At 45.8% G+C, this 20339-nt stretch overlaps 1 protein-coding gene across 1 annotated transcript in view; it reads left to right on the top strand.

Moving 5' to 3' along the window:
• The window catches only part of LOC119444787 (monocarboxylate transporter 9), a 69726-nt gene extending 56305 nt beyond the window's left edge, over positions 1-13421 (top strand). The window contains exons 5-6 of the mRNA XM_049663618.1: positions 6036-6857; positions 13251-13421. Of these exons, the coding sequence (XP_049519575.1) occupies positions 6036-6857; positions 13251-13399 (971 nt within the window). The 3' untranslated portion in view covers positions 13400-13421. The remainder of the gene's footprint in view (positions 1-6035; positions 6858-13250) is intronic.
• The last annotated feature ends 6918 nt before the right edge of the window (positions 13422-20339 follow it).

The following is a 20339-nucleotide window of genomic DNA, read 5'->3' as shown; positions in this document are numbered from 1 at the left end:
ATCCAATTGGAAGCCAGGTAGTACACGGGTATTTCATTAGACGATGTAACGCACACAATGTCGTGTTTGCTTCTTTATCGTTGCTGCTTTTTGCGCGGCAGCGAATTAAGATGCATGCGATGCCGAGACACCTACAATGACGCTTGGAGCAGTTGCTACCATCGCCGATTTTGTGAATGCATGCAGGTTGCCGCTAAACTGTCTAAATATTACCAAAGATCGGCATGGTCGCTCATGAGTGCATTTATCCATATATAGTCACACTCATTTCTGAGGCGCTAATGCAAGTGGAGTGTGTGATAGCAAAGTCGTTGGTGGTAGCCATGGGCTTGTTCAGCAGTGTACATGAATGCGAGTAGGATTTATTATAGCTCATTGTCTATGGAATTGGATGTGAGCAGCACTGGTCATTGATGAGTAGACTGGACAAGAGTGTGAGTGCCACTGAGGACGTAACCAAAAAATAACAGCTTCCAAGAATGTTTTCGCAAATGTTAAAGTCAATGTTACGGAGCGGTAACGCTAATGACTAATGTGCTTGCAGAAAGCAATGTAAATGGAGTGATAGTTTGCGGATAAGAATTGTAAATAACGTAAGAGCAACGCACTTTTAACAGTGCCTAACGAGTCAAGCGAAGTGTAACGTAATGACCGACACATGTTTAGACGCAGGCGTTGCATGTAAATAAAAGCGGTAGGAATGAACATTAATTGCACACACCCTATACAAGCAAAGCTAATGTTGTCAACATCTTATGTACATTTGCCGACTCCTGTACTTCTCGCCTCTGGTATTGGGTATTGACGGCGATGGGATGGGCAGCTGTACTGACGCAAAATGATCATGCTGGAGCCACGACGGCAGGACAACCGCGGCAGGACGACTTTGTAATTACCATAGCTGCATGAAAAGGACTGCATGCAGTGCGATTGCTTAATTACAAAGGCGTCACTATAGAGAAAGAAATTCAACAAAAGGCACGGGCATCGCAAAAAATGAATGTGAAATGAAGGAGCGAACAATGCTTTTTTAAAATTTTTTGCCGCTAAAACTAAAAAAAAGCTTTGCATTTAAATGGAGATACTTTGCGGCAAGTCGGACACCCTGTATGCCGCGCCATGCGCCGGACACGCCTGCCGAAGCGAGCGAGGCCGGCTGGGCATGTTAGGGATCGCCTGTGCGGCGTACGCTTTGTCTTGTGTTTTTTTTTTTTTTTTACGTAGCTCTGGCCTCTTGGGGCTACGGTGTATTTTTGCTTTCCTGCTGCATTTGGACACGGCCCTTCTGTGTTATGGCACCACGGCAAGGTGAGACATTTTGTTTGACAGTCTGCGCTCCATTTCAAGCAATTTAGGCTTTGGGCATGCTGGCCGCGCCGGGCGTTGCCTCACAGTTAGCGAAATACAGCTCGTCCGTTGTGGCGCACTTAGTGTGGCGTGCACTGAGTCCAACTGGGATATGTTTGCGACGCTTTCTATGAACCCCAACATTATTGTAACATATTTCAGTGCCTCTCTGGGTACATTTTGGGCACGCTGGCCGCACTGGGTGTTGACGCAGTTAGCAAAAAACACCTCGGCCGATGTGGCTCAGTTAGTTTGGCGTGCACTGAGTCCAACTGGGACATGTTTGTGATGCTGTCTATGAACCCTTACATTATTGTAACCTATTTCGGTACTTTTTCGGCACGCTGGCCGTATCGGGCGTTGCCACGCAATTAGCGAAAGACAGTTTCGAGTTCATTGAATTTTACGGGACCAAGTTTGTGGCGCTTTTTATTCACCCCCTTCAATACTATTTACATTCTTTCGGCACTCACGCTTGTAGAAAACGCAACGAGCGATTGCGAGGAGTTGTAACATTGGAGTGTGTTGCTTGCGCAGGCAGAACGCGCAAAAAGTTAACGCTGAGGAGCTCAAAAATCAAGAACTTGTACCTCTAAAATTCTTTCTTCTAAACGACTGAAAACACGGTTCTGAGTTGTCTTGAGTGCTCGTAGAAGGCATTCTGCGAGCGTCTGGCATGGTGTCGTTTGGAGCCTGTGTTGTGGCCACCTCTTTATACGAGGTCTACCGTCGCGTCGGCTGAAGCCAAGCTGTGTCAAAAGCGCGCAGTCGCCCGTGTATTTGTGTGTTGATAGAGCAGAAAATAAGGCCTGCGAATGAGAAAATGCGTGGAAATTAGATGGCTTCCTGATATTTGATGTATGGTACTGTTTGGGATGCGCCAGTTGTTTTCTACGTCATGATTGTCAAAGCGAATTGCCTTTGTTCGTAATGTCGCCCATTCACCACTTTCGCACGTTTCGCCTCTACACGCAGTTTTCGTTTAAGGTCTAAATACCAAAATGACACATGCTTCTAATCCACTTTTTCAGCTGATGTCATCCGGTGGTGCTTTGTACGGGAACTACTGCTGTTTACCTGATGCCACAACAATGGAAAAAACGCACAAAAAGCCCGGAACGATCACTTTTATGAAGCGAAATAAATATTTCTTCATTTCACAGGGCGGCTTGTGTCTACTTTATGAAATTACATATTGCACAGATGACAGCTTGCAATGATCACTCACAATCGTATTTATTTTACTAAATAAAAAATAAGGCAGAAGCTCCCCACTGAGGAATTGTCATATAGTGCGTAGCATTCTTCATTATCAATACTTATGAAGCTTATACTCAGCCTGTTAAAGCAAGACTACCATATTTTAGGAGATAACTAACTCCAAAGAATACCCCGCAAGAAATGACGATCTCCTCTGTAAACGCGCGCTCACTTTCCTGCCAGAAATTCATGAGGGTATTCTATGTCGTTCGCGGATGCATGCGCCCATGGCGTAGTGGTTTCTGTAGCGGGCTTGTGTACTAGACAGCGTGTTTTCGAATCCTGGCATCTGGCAATGTTAATGATTTTTGTGTAATTATCTATAAAACAACACTTACTTTGAAATGATACGTTTACAAAGTCACGTAGCCGTTTGAAGCCAGAAGAACGAAATTTAGGCAAATATATGTACTAACCATCACTCGCATGTTGCACGAACCACACCGTTTGCAGGTCCCGCAGGCACTAGCGTCAGAATTGGTGCCTTCGGCTGAGCCACCCTGGCACCATGGCAGTGCAGCGGAAAAACGCCAAACACCTCCAGAGTTTCACCTTTCGCTACGTGCCAGGCGAACGTGCGAGCCACCAAACGGGAGTTTTCGACTCTATAGCGCCCTCTGCGAGATACATGCCGAATTCGAAGTTCAGCAGACGACACGTTATAACACAGGCCGCTTATCACTTGCATTCGCCGTGATTCGCAGCAACGTGAACTAGGTCATGCATTTTATTGATGACAAATGCTTGAAATATGAAGTGGCGAATGATTCTTGCGAGTTGAATCATTCTTGGGGTACTTGGACGAGGGGCTACGAACTGCGCTGCCAGCACTATGCATGTACTCCCACTAAGCCTGAAGTGTGACTGAAATTGAAAGGAAACAACAAAAACGAAAGTTACAGCGTGAAACGTAGCAACCGAAGCTGCAGCTTCATACCACATCATCGCATGACGCCGCTGCATCGGTGATGAAATTGTTCACCTTCGACGGCTGCTCTCGTCGGAGATCCTGGTTAGGAGCGATGATCAAGTGCGTGATTTTCGCTTACCGATGAACATCTGGATTCCAGCAGCAACAAAAAATTGCCGTGGTTGAACGCGGTTAAACCAAGCTTGTCCAGCGAAAGCACGATTTTTCTTACTTTAGGAAAGGACACAGACGCTGTTCGGCGCCGTCAGCTACCGCATCTACAATTGCACCACAAGGCAACACACAGACGCTCCTCTGCGCGGCCGCAGCAACGAGCGAATTGTCCTTCATGCTGTCTCGCTTCCACACGAACATGCACAACACGAAGCATACGAAGCTACCAGCACTCGGTGCACTTTTTACGCATCGCTGATCGCTTTGAAGACGAGGCCCGCGCGACCGCGCACTTTTTCCACATCGCCGATCGCTTTCAAGATATGGACACCCACGCGGCATATGCAGCAGCCGCAGGTAGTGGCAGGTTAAGTCCCAGTTTGACCTTGGCTGAGCTTGAAGGTCAGATTTACGGAACGAGGCGTTTTCTGGGTTTGTATCTGGAGCCGTACAGCTATCGCTGTAAATGTATTTTTGTACGAGACACGCAGAGACACGACTTCCATCGTCACCACTTGCTACAAAATGGCTCCTGAACTGAACGGCCCGCCCTTCGCCGTCTGCTGGCGCGCGCTGCTCGACGTGATCGTACCGCGCTCCACCGTCGATCTCCGCGGCGGCATGGTGATGCGCACTGGCGTGTTCGGCCCGGCCGAACATGCGCCACCACACGCGTGGCGCCCAGATGAAAGCGCGCGGCACTGCGCGAGTGCAGTGAACACGGCACGAGGGCCGTCAGCCGAAGCTACGATATGGAGCTCTATGGTTAGGGTATGGGCGGATGTGTGTTAGCACCGGGTGGCTTTGTGACAAAATATCGCTTGGGATGTTCGTGCGCCCACGAGTAGTTAGCGGTAAGCGTTTGTGTATTCACAGAAATTCACCTATTCACGCCTATAGAATTAGCTACGGGCTTTTCTAGACACGAAACGCAAGGATGAACGGAACAACCTAGCCGAACAATGCTACGCATTAAACAGGATTCCACACCAGGACTGCGCGCGGTTAGGCAGTGGAAACAAAAGTCGCAGGCCTGCAAGGTACACGCAGCACAGCCACAGCGTAAGCTGGTGGACCGGCTGAGTAGCTCGAATTTCAGCACCACACACAACAGGGTCTTCGCCGCAAAATCTCTTCGCCTCGTTTAGTAGCTCAGAATAGACTTTTATGGATAGAACTTCTACATAAGAAGCAAGCCTACAACAACGTGGACAGGGAATTCTAATGATATATTCTCAAGCACGAAGGCATAGGTAACTATTAAGTGCAGCTGTTGTGAGATACATACAGGGTGTCCCAACTATCATGCACCAAGATTTAAAAATATGCAAATGCAACATAGCTGGACAAAACCAAGGTAATTTTGTTTAGCGTCGCTTGGAGACACAGAGATTATGTTTTGCAATCCGCCCAATTGCATAGTCTTAATTAATCAACTTCTCAAATATTATAATTAGATGAAAAGTGTCAATTAGAAAACTGTAGAGCAACATGCAAAACTCCCGGTTGAGCTTTCTGTTGCTCAATACGTGCTACATAGAAGTGTTTTTCCGAGCGTGAAAGAAGCCGGCGGTTACACGCAAATTGCCTCGAGCGGCCAGTCAAGGGGCAGTTTTCGCCTCAGGAGCGAGCCGCGTTTGCCAGGGAAAGAGACGGGCGCTACGTTTTGTTTCTTCGCACTACGGAAGGCGTGACTCAGTGATCCCACTTTATAATGAAGCAAATTCGTGTCATTTTAGTCAGAAATAAACAAATGTTTTACAGTGTAATGAACAGCTTGACACTGCTGGACAATCGTATCTACAGTAGTTAACAAAATGACATGGATTACCAATAATAAATACATCAAACTTATGAGGAAACCACAGTTGACAACGGACTGCTTCAAGCAATTCTTTTATTCGTCGACCATGCACAAATAGAATATTCTTCCTGCTCACGTTATAAATAATGAAAGTCGCAGTTCATTCTCAACCCTAGTTCCCCACAGCTGAAAAAATACCATTTGCATTGTCTTAGTGTATTGAAGTGCTATTTGTGTTACGTTTTTTGACTCATGTGCTGACGTTTGTTATGGTATTGCACGGTATTGCTATATTGTATTCTGTACAACGTTACCGTATTGAATTGATGATCCATTATTTTTGTTGTAATAATGTCCCAAAATGCAATAGTATGGATGTAAAAATATCATCATTTGTTACTTCTGTTCACCACTTCTATGTCTATTGTTGAACTGTTAGCATGTTCAAAAAAATAATATAAACAAGCACTTTCAATGCACATTAAAACATACTAGTCTTTCATTGGCTTTCTGACATCGCTTTGCACGCGCTACTTGCAGGTGTGGGCCTAGGCATCGTGATATGCATGCTGCAAGTCCTCATCAGCATGTACTTTGAGCGGTACCGGGGCGCCGCCAACGGCATCATGTTCGCCGGATCCACTGCCTCTGCGTTCATCTTTCCACATCTGCTGTATTATTTTAGAGACACCTACGGCTTCCGAGGAAGCCTGCTGCTTTTTGGTGCTATCCTGTTGAACATGATAGCCGTGAGTCTCGCCTTTCGGGAACCACCGTGGGTTCGTAATGACAGAATCAAGAGGAGAAAAGGCGTGGAGGCAACACAGCTACCATCAACCTTCACATCGGACTCAAATCAGGGGTCAAAGGTTTCCACCACCAAGGTCGTGCTGCTAAACCTTCGCGGAGTGCTCAAGTGCCCCATGACGTACGTGCTTGTGGTCACGTGGCTAGTGTTCTGCTATAACTACGACATCTTCTTCTCCACGATTGTGGACTTCGCCATGGACAAGGGGGTGTCTTTCAAGGATTCCGTGTCTTTCATCACATACACGTCCATCCCGGATCTCGTGGGGAGACTTGTCCTGCCTATTTTGACGGACCGCGGGCTCCTGCAGAGGTCGACGTTAATGACATTGAATTATTTTCTCCTGGGCTTGTGCACTGTGTCACTGCCATTCTGCGAGACCTACTGGGCGCTGCTCACGGGGTTTCTGGGCGTTGCCCTATTCCTCGGCTGTGCCATTACCATGCAGAGCGTTCTGGTGGCCCAGTATTTGGGAATCGAAAAACTTGCCATGGGCTTCAGCGTCATCGGTGCCCTGTGTGGACCGGCACTCTTAGGAAAGGCACCTTTCGTAGGTGAGCGGCATTTTATCATTTATTGATGCTTACGTGTACAGTGCAGAACTGGTGTAATTTAAAATAAAAAACTGAAACGATGAAAAATGTGAGGCGTTGGTAAACCTAGACTGCAGGCAATACCCTGCGGGCAATACCGTGCGGGCAATACCCTGCCGCATATCTTTGTCTTCAACTGCTCGAGCAGTTGAAGACAAAGAAATGTTGCAGACGGTTACTAACAACTTTTAAAATGCCGTATACAGAACTATCTTGGGAAATACTTGTCGATTGCGGTAGTTAGTTGTTGTGTAGGGACGACCATTTGCTCGCTGAATCAGAAATTAAACGAGCTCAAATGGTCGCTTGTTGCACTGTTCATAAAGAATTCCTGGTTTTTACGATAGTAAAGGTATATACGCACACGTTCAATGAATAAGTGAATCTGGTGTTCTATCCACGCCGAACAGGATGGTGCAATCATATACATTTATTTAAGCCTTCAGTTAGCACTCGTAAAGAACTGTCATGCTACAACTAATATATGTCTAGAGTGAACGCATGTGCCCATGGTTGGTAAGTTAGCGCAGCATACTCTAACTCGTGCGAAGATAGCTTGGGTCCTAATTTTTCTCTATAGTCTGACAGTTGAATGATAGTCAGCGTTTGTATGTTTGTTGTCGCTCCGCAGGTGTCTGTTTTCTATGCGCCCGTAAGTTCTTAACAAAAAAATTTCGCCTAATGCAAACTTTTTAAGTGCAGTTTGTTCTAGACAGCTGGCTACGTGACCAGTGAGATCTTATGGGAATGGGACCGATCTGTATTCCAAGGACATGCAAGAAAACAAAATGGATAGGCTACGCGTTTTTACAGGATTAAAAATTTCAGCTCCCTAATGCATTAAAGTATAGACCAATTCACACGCAAACATCGACTGAATCAGCAACAAGGCGGCAGGTTATAGTATAAAGGAGCTCAAACTAACAATACTTAGGAACCAAAGTCAGGGAACTGCATAGTGTACAAATACCCACATCGTGTGTTCGAATAGCTGCATTGCATTTGATATAATTGAAATGCTAAAGTTCTGAAGGAACAAATCCAGCGTAATATGGAATGCTCTTCCATGTGCGCTTAGATTACAGTATGTAATTTAATACAAGAGAGAGGTTCGCAGGAGGATGGAGGTTTAAAATGTAAAACAGTGGTTGAACCAGGAATGTCACGGAAGGAACCGTTTTGAGAAGAGCACTTGTATTTGTCAGGGTGGCAACTGAATTTCTTACCAGCGTTTTCATATAAGTGTAGCTGGCCCTACTTCATCCTCAGTAGATAAGGAGAAAATGAGCCAGTGCACCGTGCAAGCGGCATTCGAGTTGTTGAAGAAATGCGGGAAGGTGCAGAGAAGGAGAAGAGGGGGGAGAGAGCGGGCGGTGTTAAGTTGTTGTAGAGGACCGAGGAAAGGGTCACTGCTGCTTGTTAAGCTGCAAGGTTGATAAAATGAAAACGGAATAAATGTGCATTTTCTTTAGCAGAGTTTAGGAGAAGCACAATAACAAGGACAGGAGAATCAACCTGGACAAGTGCGCTTGTCCATGTCGGTCAATGTCGCCGCAATTTGCATCAAATCACAGCCATCACTAGTCCAGAAACATATTTCATTGAGCTTTCTGATGAAACATGGAAGCTGGCACTGAGAATACGGCGAGCCATCTTCGCGCAAAGCAGAAAACAGCATTTGCTGGTTAAACATTCTTTGCAGAGTACGAAACAGAAAAGAACTTAAGACAAAATGAAAAGTGGTGGAAGAAATTGAGTTTGAGGAAGAAGTGTTCAGTCGTGAGTGAGAGAACGAATACACAGTTTTTCGGGAGCTGAGGGGAAATAAATGAGATTTGCGGAAAAGTTGTGCCTTTATATTTTACACTCAATCGAGCGCATCTTCATAAAACTGAGTTTATTCTGCCTGTTTCATTTTTTGTTTACGTTTTATTCTTCTTTTTCATTTTTGCTTTGCAAATGTTCGAACGGCAGATTTTCTTATTTACTATTTTGTGGGAACATGGGCCCGCCGCGTTGTCAGCGTCTGCTTGCAGGTTTCGTTCGTTTCCGTTTCCGCCTTGCCTGCTTTCTAACCAACAGCAGTCGCCCAAATAAACAGCGTGGCCTCACTGCTCCTCCATTCTGCTTCTCCTCCCTCCACCATTTCGTGAACAACTTGATTTCCGCTCACACGGCGCATAGGCTTATTCTCCTCCTATTTCCTCATGAATCTAAAGTACGCTTTCATAACTCTATTTTCTTACTTTTGTGTTCATAGGTTGCCTCTGACAATACATGAAGATCAAAGTTCCACTTGTTTTTAATTTATCCCCGAAGAACTCATGACGGCACTTCAGTGTTACGCCCCAGATTACAAAGTATTTTCTCGTATTGGGGCAGCTGTGGCTCAAAAAAGAAGAACACTGAAACTTGCAAATTCGAGTCTTCGGTTCCTCTGGAGAAAAAACGTTCTTCATCTTTTGTCGATGCCAAGTTAGCTAGCCCCCAGTAGACGCTGTCAAACTTCTTGACGTCTCGGCGAGTAAGCCCGGGCATAGCTTTGCCACCTGGCATTTTCTTTTTTTCTTTTTATTTTCTTTTTTTGGAGGCAGTACACAAAAAAATAGAGTAGCTTTTTTGCATTGCAGAAACATATCGATTCAGCTAAACCTATTTTACCATTCCTGTCAATAGATCTAACGGAAAGTTCCGAATGCTTGCTCCGCTTTCAAAGACCAACCAACGGGTAGCCGGATATTCGGAACACATAGTAAATTTATTCGGACTTAAATCTCTTGCTCTTAGTATTGGAATAACCATAAACAACTATTTTTTATGGTAGGAGGCTGCGAAATGTTTTGCTGCCACGTACACTAGGTAGGAAACAGCACAGGACGACTTCATATAAAAGGGACAATACAGACAAACGCTCAGTCAATTTAGACTGACAAAATATTCCTTGAACGCACTAGCTTCGTTAATTTTCCGACAATAGCTTGCTTATTAGAAGACCAAACTATCGACAAGGTATGAGTATTTGAATTTCGCGCCGTAAATCCAGCGCTGGCACGTCAGACTGACGTCACCAATTTCGAGCGTCTTTTCTGATTATGCGCCACTGTGCGGGCATAGAAAAAGTTTCCGAAAATTTCCATGTTCAATCTTTTCTCGTTTAGAACCCATAATCTTCTATTTTCGCAAATAAGCAGTTGTGCAGACCTTAGCAGACGCCCTCAAAATCTATGACGTCACGCCGGTCTTGGGAAATTTCAAGGCAGTATCGCCACCGGTCATTCCTTTTTTGGCGCCTTTTCTTGCTTACCATGCCTCTTTTCGGGCCAAGTCTGTAGCTTTTCGCTATAGTATAAGCATAGTGTACTAATACAGGTGAAATGAATCAGCTCATTAGTGTATTTCTAAGTAGCGCTTAGTTCTTTAAAAGTTTGTTAACGGTCAGGTGTTTGTACATGTGTTATGACAGGTTCTTTTGTTTAATGGTTTCTGGCGGTTCTCTGAGGCGGAGCCTCCCAGAACCCAATTGAGGACAAAGCCGTTTGTTGGAAAAAACACAAACTTTTAATAAAACTAAAAGCGAGAATAAAGAACCATAAAGCAAACACTCAACAAGACATTATGACAACAATCACATTTAGAGCTAATATGGCGTTAACAGGAAAATTCGGGAAGGAAGCGGGTGTGTGTGCGCACTATAGTCTGGACGCGGAGAGGCGGAGATGAGACGACGAGAGTAGCGGTGTTGTTCTCACAAAAAGATTGCTGTGTCGGACCGGCTACCAGAGCGTGGTAACTCTGGCTTGGAGGGAGAAGACAAGCGGCTCGGCAGCACGGGCAGACGGCGGCGGCGTTCTGGCCGGGCAGCTGGTCGTGGAACTCGGGACCGTAGCCCGACAGCTCACGTTCTGCCCACGGGCGCAGACGCTCACCGGCCGGGGGCAGCAGCAGTTGACGATCGGGCAGAGTGGCGATGCCCAGGAAGGCAGGCGGCTTGGCAGCACGGGCAGACGGCGGCGGCGTTCTGGCCGGGCAGCTGGTCGTGGAGCTCGGGCCCGTAGCCCGACAGCTCTCGTTCTGCCCACGGGCGCAGTTGCTCGCCGGCCTCGGGCAGCAGTTCCAGAACGGATGGAGTAGCGACGCCCAGGAAAGGGTTAGCGGGAGGCTCCGGTCGGGTGAAGTCCTAGTAGTTGGGATCCGGAACCCGACGGCCCGTCTTCAACCCCCGGTCCAGTGGCCGACCTTCTCCTGGTGCCGCTTCTGGAACTCTTCCCCCCTTCTGCCAGCGTGGCTCGTTTTTCTGCCACTCTGGCCGATTTGTCGTTTCCTCATTGGCTGCTTGAGGTTTCGTGTTGTCTGGCGATTGGATGTATTGCTTTTGTTGTTTTTCTTCGTGTGCCGCGTCTTCACGTGCACTTCGACGTCGTCGTCTTTAGCCAACACGGATTTCACCTCGGCACGCGCTCTCCTTGTCTGCTTCTTGTCTCAATGCACCACACCTTGTCGCGCACCACACATATCACCGTCTCCTACCACCGCACCGTGTCGCGCACTACACATCACAACACGTTTCCTGGTGGCGTTTCGGCGTGATGTGCCGCGGCCATTGTTTCTCCTTCGCTCCTTATACCATGCGGGAATTTCAAAGGAACCATTTCAGCCGATAAAATGGAAGCACGAGTTTGGGATGTCCCATTAGCATAGCTTGCAAACTTGTGAACGGCCCCTAATGGAAATAGGTGGCATTGCTGAGAGCTGTGGGCGTATATACAAACGCCATATATTGACATATCAATGAAGTGTCCTTTATAATCCTTGTATGCAGACCAAGTATGCACAGCTCAGTGCTACGTAACAAAAACATAACATGCCTACATAAAAGCTGCACATACAATCTTGGCTCACGGGCTTCTGTAAGCACACTCAGAATTTTTTATTTATTTTACCTTATTTTACTTAGCCACTCTGTATGTAACGCTGTGTGCCCATCCTTGGCCAATCATTCATAATGTACACGCGCCATTTTGATTCCTACCTTACACAGATATCTCTAAAACACTGTACACCACATGTTACTGGAAGTGCGAAATATATTTTGAACAAATTCTGCAGTTCCCTGTATTCTCACCTTCTACAATATTCAATCACCGACTATGCGGCGCTGGGTAGGTGCCTCATGTGGACGTGGAGTTCGCATTGGTAGGTCAGAGTTACGGTCGATACCGTCGTTGTGTGGCCGATTAGTCCTTGCAGCAGTGCCATAAGCTGGAATAGCATGTCAGGCAAATAGCCAGACTAACATATCCAGCATATCGTTAAAGCTTGTGTCTCTCTCTCGACGCCATGGGACCGAAGCGGATTCTCTCAGCTAATGTACTTGATGCAAAGCAAAGGCGTCTAGCCTGTCATGCTCGTGCTCGATATGCTGTAGAACGTGACGCAGCACGCTAACACATCGCACCAGGGGAGGCCAAGCGACGTAGAGCGGCTGCGATAACATATCGCGATAACTGATAACTGATAATAAACATACACATATTATTGTGCAACAAGTTTAACAGAAACGCTAAAAGTCAGTGTTCGTATAACCTAAAATAAGTATCGCCAATAAAGAAAACTGCGCTTCACACAGATTACAACAGCTTTGTTAGATGTGCGTCTTTTTTTCTAGATTCTTTACTCCCTGCAACACAGAAAAAGAAGTATAACTGTTGGGCAGAGGGTAATGCGTCCGGATCCTGAGTGCATTTTCTGCAGTGACCCATAAGGGTTCGAATATCACGTGATGGCCGTTTTCTTTTTCTCGCCCTACGATAATGGTAAAGCTCCGAATTAGGAGGCAGCCTAGCGACGACAAGGTGGCGCCTATGTTGAAATTTGCCGTCAGTTCCTGAGAATAGATGGACGGAAGGACGAAAAAGTACAACTCTGTTTCAAGCATTGCGCCAGCTGTCTCTGTAAAAACATATATTCGAATGCGTAAGATATGGAAGGGCATGCATTAAACAAGCATCTAGTTGTTTGTTTCAGCTTCTATATGCACTTCTTTTTCTTACGAGAAAAAGAAGCAGATAGGATGGAAAGACTTATGCATTCCACAGCATCGTCTTGTATTACAGTGTGGTACAGCAAAATGACTATTGCATCCAAATTCGGCGCAAGGTGGTTAGTTGCCTTTCACGGCGGTACTTTACTAGTAAGTGCTGTTTGTATGCGCCTTACGATAAGCTTCACGTGTGCTTAAATTTTCCTTAAATGTACTCGAATGCTTTAAATTAGGAGGCCTCTATATAGCATTTTATTCCAAAATTACTGACTCTTTAGGTCAGACCACTGAACTTAATTTAAGCATTCTTTCAGGGTTTTTCAGGGATGACCTTGGCTCGTACCACGAGATGTTCTGGGTCCTTGGCAGCTTCAGCTTCTTCGTCAGCATTCAGTGGGTATTGGTACTTTTAGTCGACAGGAAGAGAGCACACAAGTGGCAGCCGGATAATGCGCGCATGTGATATGAATCGACAACGTAACAAAATAAAGTGATATATGTGGAAACAATTCACATGCAATCTGTATTACTGCTCACTGTTCATGTTTATGAATGGCATATATTATAATATTCTGACATCAAAATGCAATATCATTTATAGAACACAATTGATGGCAAATGTTGGCAGTCAAAAATTTTGTGGAGTACACCTCTTCAAATTTAGTACGATTTTGTTCGATTGAGTCGACGTATATTGGTAGCCAACTTTTTACTTTGAACGCGTGATCAAAACTAACAAGTTAAATGTGCGAAGTTGCTGTATGTGCTTGTGACGGCTTCCTCTACTTGATTATTTCTGAAGAACATGCGAAGTGTCCCTAAGATAGAGTAGGCCAGGATTGCTCTGAATTTGAATAACGATAACGTAGAATCAGTTAAAGAACAAAGCAATGCTGGAGAAGTCAACGTAAAAGTAAATAAATACAGTCTAGTAATCGCGAATAAACTTAAGGTTCTCGAAGTAAACTCGTGAAGTCAGGGAAGAAAATTTTTTTAAATGTTTTATGGGCTTGGATTGCCACGTGGCATAACGTCATAATGGAGCTAAGTATAGGCGTGTTGGCCCATTTCATCGTGATAATGCACCAATGATTTTGAAAATGGGTTGTTCATAGTCCATCTTTCATAGCCTACGGCTTGATCACTCTTCAATGTTTAAACACACTTTCGCCAATGGTCTTTGTCCCAGGGCACGTTCAAAGTAGATGGCGGGCATCCGCTGCAGACGCGGGAGCACCGCACTTCAGACACTGGATAATGTCTTCGTGTGGCTGACCCCAAGCACAAGTGATGGCTGGTGTAAGGGCCGCTTCGGCTCGAAGTCTCCGGAGAGAGACTTCCTCCAAATGAGAAAGATAGTGGGGAAGAGAGCAGACACGCAGGGCAATGAGTCACGTGTGTCACGCCGGAGGATGGATTTCTGGGCAAATTTTCGGACAATGAAAACAGAGCAGGTATCAGAGGGAAGGAAAAGAAACCATCATTTTATGTGGTTTCTTTTCTGTAGGTGCGCATTCCTTGCTCTTTACCTCATCGTCACATGTCGTCATTCTATTTAATGCGAAGCATTCTTTCCCTCATGCAAATCAGTTTGTGGCTGGTCGGTATTTCTTGTCTTGCGACACACTTCTCACACCAATAAAGAATAAAAATTCACCAACGATTGCGATACTTCCTAATGCAAAATTTGAGCGCATAATCATCATAATCATCATCATCACGTCGGCCGTGACGGCGGCTAGCAGCCGCAGTGCAAGAGCGCTGCGTGGAATGTGATCGTACACGCGCGCAGCCGAATATGCAATAACAAAAAAAAAGAAGAAAGCTTCGTAATTATATTCTCGCTCGTCCATGGCGGCAAATGGCGATAGAGTGGCTATGCTAGCCATTTCGTAATTGAAAGGCGCCAATGTAAGCATCCGATTGAGTTTGCGTCGGTGGTAGAATGTAGCTTACTTTAGACGATTCACTCCGGCTGACACCTTAACGAACGCAAAGCCAGAAAATTCCCAATGGTAACTCAGAAGCAAGCATTTTATTTTTTTACTCACTGATTACGCAAACATCTAATTTTTGAAGAGTGGCTCACAATCCGTTTAAGAGAAAGCATTCTCCGTCATTGATTATTTTTGCTACGCGACGCACCTGAGTTGGTGCTTTTTTTTTGTCACGAGAGAAAACAAAATGTTTTAAATAGTTCACAAACAGTTCAAATAGTACGTTGTCAGCCTAATATTATTCTCTTCTAAGTGACCCGACTGAGCTTCAGGTACGCTTCTTTCCACGGGAAGACTCTCACTTTGTTGAGAGCCTTCGTGTATAAGGGAAAACGGATGACCAAAAATAATTTTGTAACTTGGTTGGTAAGGCTGGGGCGATGCGGTGCACAGCCCAATATGACGTCGTTTTTGTGCAGACAGTAGACAAGCTCTTCCAAGCTGTCACTGTGCAGCTCGTTGTAACTGAACCACATCGAAAACAGTGCATAGTTTCAAGGGCGTCTATACAAATGAAAAGAGCTTCTCCGAAGGGTGAATGAGGCCCCCATTGACGCAGAACTTGGTGAACATCGCCACCTGTTCGATGGCTTTGCCGGTGGCAACAATGAGCTCGTCAAAACATTTCTTACACACAGACTACAGGGTATATATTTACGGTGTCATGCAGAAGACTAGCCGCGAGTCGCTCATATTTTCAGGGTAATCATGGTCGGGTAGCATTGCGGATTCAAAACGACAGACTGGTGGGCTAGTTGGTATGACATTATTTACACAGTAGCGCAGAAGCACACGGACGGCGAAAGAAACAGACGGGACACAGCGCTAAAGACTGAGTGTTTGTCGCGTTAGGCGCCTCTGTCAGTTGAACTTGCTAGGTTGATTTTTGTTTGTGTGTCTTCCTTCTCCCTTCCTCTTGTGCGGTGATATATATATGTGCTCTCGTCCAATAAACACTCAGTTGTTAGCGCTGTGTTCCGTCTGTTGCTTTCACCGTCCGTGTGCTTCTTTGCTGTAAACTGCGTAAATAAAGCATTGTGGACTGCTTTATCATGTGAGAAGCTTCTTCAACCTTCCCACTATCCAGCAGTGCGTCCAGTTCATGGTCTGCATCCTCAATGCTGAGGAGAAGTGTCAGATCGCCCCCTACACAGTTACCACTGCTGGGAGCTCTGGCCAAATCGTAGAAACTAAGACAGTTCACGGTGAGCAAAACTTGGGCAGCAGTACGATAGTAGCATCCAGACATGAAACAATGTTTTTGCACCATTAGTACACATATAGACTTGCTGCAGCACAAAAAGAAACGAACGTAACTTTCCACAGGTCAGGGCGGGCGGCGTCACTGAAGCAGCAGAGCCGGCGCGACTCGCATCGGGCGACGTGATGATGATGATGATGATTTATTGGCATCCCCTTTGAAACGGGGTGGCGACAAATAGTCACCTAGCCTGCTTGATTTAATCAGGTATACTACACATGTTCTTTATCTAGCATTTTTGTATACCCTCTCATTTTCTTTCTTTTTCAAAAATTTAGCTTGTACCGCTGCCTATGATTTTAAGAGATCAGGTCGTATCCATCTTTTCCCTGCTTTTTTTCCACCAGTACTCTAATCGTCTCTTGCTGATCTCTACGGCTGATCTGTTTGTTTCCTTCCACTTTAAACCCAAGCGCTTCTGGGAGTTGCACGTTACCTACGGTTCTCGCTGGGTGGATGCCGTCGCATTCCATTAGGATGTGCTGAGTGGTCTCTGGATCTTTACTGCAGCATACACATGTCTCATCTAGTTCCGAATATTTGTTCCGATATGTTTTCGTCCTTAGGCAACCGGCTCGAGCCTCAAATAGCAAGGCACTGCCCTTTGTGTTATCGTACAGATTTTCCCTTCTAATTTCTTTCTTCTCATTCTTGTAAATCTCCATTGTCCTTTTCGTTTCCATTCTTTGCATCCAATTCACGGTCTCTATTTCTCTCACTTTATTTCTGATGACCCCTGGTTGTCTATTTACAGTTTCGATTATCCTGTACTTGGTTGCCAACTTCCTTGACCTCTTCCTCCATTCTGTGTCCACGCTTTTCATGTAGAGATACTTGTGCACTTTAGCCGCCCATTTATTTTCATCCATGTTCCTGAGCCTTTCTTCAAAACTAATTTTGCTTTGTGCTTCTCTGACTTCAAAAGAGGCCCAACCCATGTCTCCATGCACTGCCTCATTTGTCGTATTACCGTGTGCTCCCAAAGCCAACCGGCCTACTGATCTTTGGTTAACTTCCAAACCCGCCAATATATCCGATTTTAAGCATATAATGGCATTTGCGAATGTTAGCGCTGGCACCAATACTCCTTTCCAGATTCCACGCACCACCTCATACTTATTGTGGCTCCACAGTGCTCTGTGTTTCATTAATGCTGCATTCCGCTTCCCCTTTATTTTCAGATTATCTTGGTGGTTGCTTGAGTAATTCTTTCCTTCGTTTATGTGTACGCCGAGGTACTTATATTGCTTCACTATGGGTATTACTTGCTGTTGAATTGACACCACGAAGTTACTCGTATATTCATTAAAGATCATAATCCCTGATTTCTCTGTGCTAAACTTAAGGCCTAAATTTGTCGCTGCGTTCCCACAGATATTCGCAAGTATCTGTAAATCTTTTTTATTGTCCGCTAGTAGCACAATGTCGTCTGCGTACATCAATCCAGGGACCTTCTGTTGCACCATTTGTCCATTACGCATGTAGGATAAATCAAAACCTAATTCGCTGTTTTCCAGTCGTCTTTCTATGCCCTTGACGTAAAGCGTGAACAACAATGGTGACAGAGGGCATCCTTGCTTCAATCCTTGGTGAATTCCCACCATTTCATTTCCTTTTCGGCCTTCCCATGCCACTTGTACTTGGTTGTCTCGATATATCTTCCTCAGCAGCTCCACGAAATCGTCATCTATGCCTTCGTATCGAAGAATATCCCACAACAATTCCCTGTCTACGTTGTCATAAGCTCCTTTAATATCTAGAAATGCTACCCATAAAGGTCTTTTCTGAGCTACTGAAATCTCTATGCACTGAGTTAGTACAAACATATTGTCTTCTAAGCGTCTGCCTGGCCTGAACCCATTCTGTAGTTCCCCCAATACACCGTTTTCCTCCACCCACTTCGACAGTTCTAATTTTATGGCTTGCATTGCCATTCTATATATCACCGACGTTACTGTAACTGGCCTGTACGAGCTCGTCTTATCCTTATCTCCTTTGCCTTTGTAGATGAGATTCATCTTGCTTTCACGTCATCCAACGGGAATATTCTTTGTTCTAATCACTTGCTCTATGGCATTAGTCAGCAGTGCCTTGCTTTTTGGACCGAGGTTTTTGATTAGCTGCATTGGGATTTCATCGGGTCCTGCTGCCGTGTTGTTAGGGACATTTTCTGCTGCCTTTTTCCAATAAAAGCTTTCTATGCTGAATTTTGATCTCTCAAGCCTCTCTGTTGTTGCTGGATCTATTGTCTGAACTACGCTTTTTCTCGTACCGAAGTTATGCCTGATAACGTCTGTGATGTACCGCAGCGCATCATCGCCTTCATAGATGTTACCGTCTTCATCCCTTATAGCCGTTTGCGAGTTTCTAGTTGGAGCTCCGAGTGCTTTTATATGGTTCCAGAATCTTTTTGGGGCGCCTTTGTCTCTTTTGTGAATGTTATGCACCCAACGTTCACTTGCGCATTTAATTTTCTCTTGCGCGAGCTCACTCGCAACCCTTTTCTTTTCTCTGTATGTATTCCATCTAAGGAGCACCTCTTCTTCTTGTAATCCCAACTTTTTGGCTTCTCGATGAACCCTAGATGCCTCTTTACGCTCTTCTATAGCTTGTTTAATTTCCTTGTTCCACCACTTACGTGGTTTCCTCTTTCCAATCCAACAATTGTATTGCCGTGTCCGCCTTATTTCATGCTGCATAACCTCCACCAGTTCCTTATATTCCCAGACTGCTGTAGCAAAAGCCTCAATTTTCTTCTCTATGTTGTTTGCGATCTCTGTTATTTGCTCGTCATTCATTTTTAAAAACTCTGAGGCTATTGGTTCATGTTCGGCGCTGGTATCTCTCCCAAACTTTAATCCTAAACGTCTATGATCGCTTCCCAGGCTATTTTTTCCATTTTCGTCTATTATCATTTGGTCCAGTTGTTCGTAGACCATTTCTGAGACTAAGGCGTAGTCGATACATGACTGCCTGTTTCCGCATTGCCACGTTACCTGTCCATGACACTTATTCTCCCTGTTAACTACTATAAGGTTCTGTTCATCACACAAAGCCAGCACTAGAGAGCCGTTGTAATCAGTATATCCGTCTAAATCGTCCATGTGCGCGTTCATATCTCCGTATCACGTGTCAACGACAGCGCGCGCCCCCTCGCGGTTCCCTACCGGCGGCTTCAATGCGCCCCGAAGAAAGTTTTCTGGAGGGTACGGGGCTTCGACTCTCCCCCTCCAAATCGGAGTTGCTTCTCTACAGACCGGTTCGGCCCGGGAGGAGGCCCTCCACGCCGCTTGATCAGGTACAGATTACGCTAACCACAAGGGACGGGCTGTCGATTCCCAGAGTCAACTGCATTAGAGTGCTCGGCTTGCTTCTTGAGTCCAACGGCAGGAATTCACAGGTTTTGGCCCGCATCACCTCCAAGACGGAGAACATGCTCAGGCTGATTTTAAGGGTCTCAAACCGCAGGGGAGGGCTGAGGGAGAGCAATCTCCTTCGGCTCTACCACGCGTTCCTCATGAGCCATATTAATTACGTCGCATCGGCACTGAATTGGTCTAAAAGCGAAGAGGATAAACTAGACACTTTAATGCGAAAAAGTATCAAAAGGGTGCTGGGACTCCCCATGAGCACCGGCACGGACAGGCTCATGAGCCTGGGCATGCACAACACCCTATCGGAGGTTACTGAGGCACAGAAACTAGCTCAGGTCGCGCGGCTCTCCTCCACCAAGGCTGGGCAGCGTCTCCTACAGTCGCTGGGCTGCCGTCATATGGGCAGCACCGAACAGAAGGTGTTTTTAACACAGACAGTGAAGGCTACCTACGAGGTGGAACCTTTCCCGCGTAACGTGCATCCGCAGTACAATGTTGGCCGGCGAAAGGCACGGGCCAGGTCTCTGCTTGACTTCGTAGCTAAATCCCCGGGAAAGGTGGCTTTCGTTGATGCGGCGCAGTATGGCCGCTCCGATAGCTTTGCGGCCGTGGTTGTTGATCATCGCGGTCGCGTACTCAACTCAGCTTCCGTTGGGAAGGTGTCTGCCTCCGTAGCAGAGCAGGTAGCAATAGCTCTAGCGATGAAGGATCCTTCGCGTCCTGAGATATTCACTGACTCCAGGGCTGCCGTCCGGGCCTTCGCCTCGGGGG

Source organism: Dermacentor silvarum, chromosome 3 (assembly GCF_013339745.2).
Source record: "Dermacentor silvarum isolate Dsil-2018 chromosome 3, BIME_Dsil_1.4, whole genome shotgun sequence".
In the NCBI taxonomy this organism is placed as follows: Eukaryota; Metazoa; Arthropoda; class Arachnida; order Ixodida; family Ixodidae; genus Dermacentor; species Dermacentor silvarum.
This window is presented reverse-complemented; position numbering and strand designations above follow the sequence as displayed.